This window comes from Montipora capricornis, chromosome 10, assembly GCF_036669925.1.
Source record: "Montipora capricornis isolate CH-2021 chromosome 10, ASM3666992v2, whole genome shotgun sequence".
NCBI lineage: Eukaryota > Metazoa > Cnidaria > Anthozoa > Scleractinia > Acroporidae > Montipora > Montipora capricornis.
Genome location: NC_090892.1, coordinates 71,435,871 through 71,442,281, shown reverse-complemented (window position 1 = coordinate 71,442,281; position 6,411 = coordinate 71,435,871). Strand labels below are relative to the sequence as shown.

Sequence of the window (6,411 nt, the reverse complement as noted above, 5' to 3'; positions counted from 1 at the left end):
TCTCAGGGTTACTCTGATATCACCGAAATTTATTCGTTATTACGTCATGGCGTGAAGCGTGGCAGGAACGCGTTAATTTCTAACTGACCAATAGAGATTTTGTGCGTAAATTGGTCCGACCATCTTTGAATGTAGTACCAGCTAGAGTGATTTATTTACTTAACCCCTGAAACAGATGCTATTAGGTGCACGAGTGCCTACTAATTACTTGGGCGGAAGGAGCAAGTGAGGGCTACGACGAAACCGGGAAGATAGCGTTGTGTGCAAACTTCAAAACGTCGGGCCAACGTTTTCACGTTTTCGTGTTGAAACTCAAATAAGCCCTAAGGGTGAGGGGGTATAGTATCCAATTTTCTATTAGCAAACTGACCAAAAGAATATCAAACACCTCTTATATCTCACGGGAGATGATCGTTTCTTTCTGTGACTGTTTTGATATAAACGCAAAAATTCTAACTCACTAAAAATCTAAAGAAGAACCGCAACAGTATATTGTACCAGAGAAATTCACCTATCTTGTAACGTGGCATTTTTAATTATTTCTAATGTGATCCACGACGAAAGTAAGGTGGCTTACAACAGTCTTCCGAAGAAAAAGATCAAGATGTCCAGTCCCCCCTCCAAGAGCTCGGTCACTACTGTATTTAGCATTTTCCCTCATTTGCATTCATTTGTTAGGTAAAATTACATTTTACATTAATTGCAGTGACTAACACTTCAGAAGAGACATCCTGTCACCTTCATTTAAAAGATTTCAAAATCTTGATCTTTTTCTTCGCAAAACTGTAGTAAGCCACGTTAAGTAAGGAAGTAAGTTTACTGAAACACATCTTGCAGTCAAAATGCCTCAATTACATGTGGAATCTTTAAAAAAATATGAAAAGGGAAAATTAGTAAAATACAACTAGTTAAAAAATTGAAGAATTAAGCTTCCATAAATAAAATTGTTCTTTGGTCTGTCAGTTTTATAATGACATTTATACATGTGTTGCTCTTCTTTCTATTAAAGATGGTAACTATGTTTTAGCGGAAACTTGTGAGACTCATGCGACGAATAATATTTCTGCACTTGAAGAGTGTCTCTAAGACCCCGAGGGTAGCACCATTGCCTTGGTCGGGGCACATTTTCCCCGTTTTTTTCCTCTTTATGCTTTTTAGGGATTTTCGTGTCCTTCCACCAGCTCCTTCCCCTCCCAAGTAATTAGTAGGCACTCTTGCACCTAATAGCTTCTGTTTCATGGGTTAAGTAAATAAATCACTCTAGCTGGTACTACATTCAAAGATGGCCGGACCAATTCACATACAAAATCTTTATTGGTCAGTTAGAAATGAACCCGCTCCTGCCACGCTTCACGCCACGACGTAATAATGATATCAGAGTAACCGTGAGAAATTTGTCATTCCTTAACTTTTTGAATCTGCAACAGATCTGTTCAAACACGAGGCCTGCTCTTATTTGTCTCTCCTCGTTGGAATTGTGTACGCAGTTGAGGAAAAGAGTAAAGGCCCGTATGTGCCGCTTACCCATCCCTGTATCGTCTATTTTATGGCCAATTATAAACCCAATCTTAGTCACTTTTGGGTAAATGTAATTTTAGCGACCCTAACTTAGTCATTTTCTGTTTATGCATAAACCTTACATATAGTCTTTTAATTGTAATTTCAAAACGGAAAGTAATGCGACTAGTATATATTAAATAGACAGAGCCGCGCGGCTACAGTTCTTTGTGTAGCAACTTTTTTTACCCCGAATCTTTCCATTTTTAAATTCCACTAGCCAGATTTCCTTACCCCCAGAATCTCGACAATTTGCGGCATCATTGAAGTAAAACACAACTAGTTAAAAAAATTTAAGAACTAAGCTTCCATAAATAAAATTGTTCTTTGGTCTGTCAGTTTTATAATGACATTTATAGATGTGTTGCTTTTCTTTCTATTTAAGATGGTAACTATGTTTTAGCGGAAACTTGTGAGACTCGTGCGACGAATCGCCTTCAAAATCTTTCTGCACTTGTAGAGTATCTCTAAGTCCCCGAAGGTAGCACCATTGCTTTAGTCGAGGGCACATTTTCCCCGTTTATTTCCACCTTCTGCTTTTTAGGGGTTTTCGTGTCCTTCCCCCAGCCTTTCCCCCCCCCCCCCCCCCAAGTAATTAGTAGGCACTCTTGCACCTAATAGCTTCTGTTTCACCGGTTAAGTAAATAAATCACTCTAGCTGGTACTAAATTGTATAACTACGGTATACCCGATGAGGCCTATCTTTCGTACTTAGATGACCACGCATAACGGTGTTCTGTAAATGGGTCGCTTTCTAAGAATTGTCATTAAATTGTGGTGTCCCTCAAGGGACCATTGTTCTTGTTGTATATTAATGACTTGCCAAATTGTCTATCTAGCTGTAAACCGAAAATGTATGCAGATGACACGCATCTAATCCATGCAGGAGATAGTGCAGACACCATTGACGCATGTTTAAATGCAGATCTGGCAAATGTTAACAACTGGCTAATTTCTGGGTTGCCAGTATGGCAATCCCCGTCGGAAAATGGGTGGGATTTGTTGGTTTTCTTTTTTTTTTCTGTCGGTAAAAGTCTTGCCTGTCACTCCCCTGCTAAGTAGTGTCTTTGTGCATAGAGCCTTCTGCGCGTATTTTCTTAGGATCGACAGGGTAGTGGAAATGCGTAGATTCTCTGGTGGACACAGTAGAATGATTAAACTTAACCTGCAATGGCGTCGAAAGTCATGTAACGCGAATGGCGCTTATGGAGCTCAATAATGGGAAGTCAGTTGGATAAACTAGACAGGTGGTTAAAATCAAATACCTGCAATCTTAAAAGCGACGAGTAATGGCTTCGACAACAATCTACCGCCCGTCGAGCCGAAATCAAAGTGAGCTGTAATTCTAATATTTTACCAAGTGTGCTGTTAGGTAGAACACTGAAACCAAATGGAAAATTCTCTGGTAACGTATGGGTTGAACAAAGACAGAGAATGAATCGAACACCTTAAGTGGATCTGTGATCTCTGTTGTCTGGCTATCGGTATTTATTTGTATTCAACTCTTCACAGTCTTCAGGTAAAAGAATAGTTGGAAATGTGACAGCCAAGAATTATTTGAAAGAAAGCTTGTCGTCTATTTTGTGCTCATAATTCAAGGAAAAGGTTCTTCATGGAAACGATTTGATCCTTAAATTTATGCAATTGCGTATGATAATTTGACACGATTTAGTTTCAATTCTTAGAAAGCGAAACATTTACAGAACACCGTTGTGCGTGGTCATCTAAGTACGAAAGATAGGCCTCATCGCGTAAACCGTAGTAGATACTCTACAAGTGCAGAAAGATTTTTGAATTCGTTTCGTCGCACGAGTCTCTCAAGTTTCTGCTAAAACATAGTTACCATCTTTAATAGAAAGAAGAGCAACACATTTATAAATGTCATTATAAAACTGACAGACCAAAGAACAATTTTATTTATGGAAGCTTAATTCTTCAATTTTTTAACTAGTTGTATTTTACTAATTTTCCCTTTTCTTATTTTTTTAAAGATTCCACGTGTAATTGAGGCATTTTGACTGCAAGATGTGTTTTAGTAAACTTACTTCCTTACTTTAGGTGGCTTACTACAGTTTGGCGAAGAAAAAGATCAAGATTTTGAAATCTTTGAAATTAAGGTAACAGCATGCCTCTTCTGAAGTGTTAGTCACAGCAATTAATGTAAAATGTAATTTTTCCTAACAAATGAATGCAAATCAGGGGAAAATGCAAAATATAGTGACCGAGCTCTTGGAGGGGGGACTGGACATCTTGATCTTTTTCTTCGGAAGACTGTTTTAAGCCACCTTACTTTCGTCGTGGATCACATTAGAAATAATTAAAAATGCCACGTTACAAGATAGGTGAATTTCTCTGGTACAATATACTGTTGCGGTTCTTCTTTAGATTTTTAGTGAGTTAGAATTTTTGCGTTTATATCAAAACAGTCACAGAAAGAAACGATCATCTCTGGTGAGATATAAGAGGTGTTTGATATTCTTTTGGTCAGTTTGCTAATAGAAAATTGGATACTATACCCCCTCACCCTTAGGGCTTATTTGAGTTTCAACACGAAAACGTGAAAACGTTGGCCCGACGTTTTGAAGTTTGCACACAACGCTATCTTCCCGGTTTCGTCGTAGCCCTCACTTGCTCCTTCCGCCCAAGTAATAAATAGGCACTCTTGCACCTAATAGCATCTGTTTCAGGGGTTAAGTAAATAAATCACTCTAGCTGGTACTACATTCAAAGATGGTCGGACCAATTTACGCACAAAATCTCTATTGGTCAGTTAGAAATTAACGCGTTCCTGCCACGCTTCACGCCATGACGTAATAACGAATAAATTTCGGTGATATCAGAGTAACCCTGAGAAATTGGTCATTCCTTAACTTTTTCAGTCTGCAACAGATCTGTTCAAACATGAAGCCTGCTCTTATTTTATTTTTCCTCGTTGGAATTGTGTACGCAGTTGAGGGAAAGGGTGAAGGTAGGTTTCATAAAATTGTGTCTACTGGGTTATCAGTACAAACGAAAACTTTTTATAGGCGTTCGTCTCGGTTTGAATCGATCATTAAAATAAACATAAACTAAAATTTAACGATATTAATATACATTTCTATGTCGGTAGAAATGTTTAGCTCTTCTTTCAGTTAATTCAGTAAAAGTTGATACTTCTTTAGTTTTCTCAATTAAACGAAGTGTTTTACTCCTGAACACGAAAAACAAATACCATTAGGCGAACGTTTTAAAATTTAGACGCAATAAGGAGAAAACTATAATTTTCTTTTATGTTCAGGTGACTCGAAGAAGGGGGAAAATCTATCCGCGGACTCGACGTCTCCAGATCATACAGCCGGTAATAATCCCTTTGATCTCCTACAATAGATTGTTTACTATTCTGTAACAGTTTATGAGGCATATCGTTGCTCCACAAAATTGAGTTGTATATAAACTATCCAGATGTGTAAATGATTAAGGGATAGAGAGCCCCGGCGGAAACGACTGAGATTCAAAAAACAGATGGCCAGGAGACGTTACAGGACAAAACAATATGAATGTTGAAATTGTGATGGAAGAAAAAAACCAGGGTCATTTATAATTCAGTTGTGAAAATTGAAACACCTACTGACTGTATAAATGATACCGGTTGATGACTAACATAAGCGGTGTCCATCAGGAATGCGGCTTATGTTCGACTAAATCGTTGAGGTTTTCTTTTCTAATGGCTTACCTTTAATTTGAATTGAATTTGTCATACAAACGGTGCGATGCCCGGTTATATTTTTGTTTATCTGATTATATTCGGTTTTATTACTGATGGCTACAATAGTACGCGCGCTCTGATTGGCTGCTGAGCGGGCAAGATTTTCTTGTAATGAGCGGGTATTCCGGGTATTATGAAATAATTTCTCGGCTCGACGGCTCTTTTGAGTTGAGACTAAAAGCTACCAGCCCGTGGGCGAAAACAACAAAAATATGGACAAAGTTCAACTACATTTTTGATAACTGCAAATAAAAATAAATAAAAACTAACGTACAGACACTTCTTTAGTATGAGCGACGAAGAGAGCCACAGCGAGAGTGAGTTTTATTATCCAAAGAACGAAGAACAGGCCAAATTTGAGCAAAAAAAGGCCATATAATAAATAACTTCTTAACCTCGTCCGTTCGGTCATTACAGGGAAATCTCAGACATTGGTTTTGATGTATTGACCTCGCTATCGTTCGGTCAATACACCAAGGCCTCGGTCTCAGATTTCCCTGTAATGACCTCACTCTCGGGTAATACTTTGTGGTATATATTTTATTTCCGTAGCTTACGATCAGTTTTTTTAAATTTCCATTTTCACGGTCGAGTTTCTTTTCTTTCTTATTTATTTATTTTTTCAGAATGTGAAACTCAAGCACAAAGGGAACATTACTGTTTGCATGGTGGAACTTGTATCCGTTATCCCGACTCCATAGCTGATGGTCCTTATTGCCGGTGCGCACCAGGATACGAGGGTACTCGTTGTGCAACGTTACGCCCACACACGTAACAATCGTCAACTGAAAAAATATGTCAATAAAATGAACTGAGTGACGACGTATCAGCTTGAATTTTTTTATCAAAAGCAAACTAACTCTCCTCCTTTTCCTATGCAAGCCGGTGACGTGTCTTTTTTCAACTTGTATATAAATGCGCGCAAGCGTCATAAACGGGTTATTGAGATAAAGGCCAGAAGGCCATTAATTGCTTGGTCGCCGAATCGACATGGTCTTGCCTCTGGTCTTCTGAAGGCTGACCTTTATAGTTCAAGTCATTCATTGTCAAGGGCTGTAGGCGTGGCTCGGTACTCAAAACTGTTGCATTTCTTGTACAAGAACTGCAAC

At 38.5% G+C, this 6,411-nt stretch overlaps 1 protein-coding gene across 1 annotated transcript; it reads left to right on the top strand.

The window, feature by feature from the left end:
• The first annotated feature begins 3,623 nt into the window (after positions 1-3,623).
• Positions 3,624-6,117, top strand: LOC138019417 (neurogenic locus notch homolog protein 4-like). The gene is made up of 4 exons (XM_068866191.1): positions 3,624-3,674; positions 4,437-4,525; positions 4,835-4,894; positions 5,929-6,117. The coding sequence occupies exons 2-4, from the start codon at positions 4,459-4,461 to the stop codon at positions 6,075-6,077; spliced, it is 276 nt and encodes a 91-aa protein (XP_068722292.1). The 5' UTR covers positions 3,624-3,674; positions 4,437-4,458; the 3' UTR covers positions 6,078-6,117.
• The last annotated feature ends 294 nt before the right edge of the window (positions 6,118-6,411 follow it).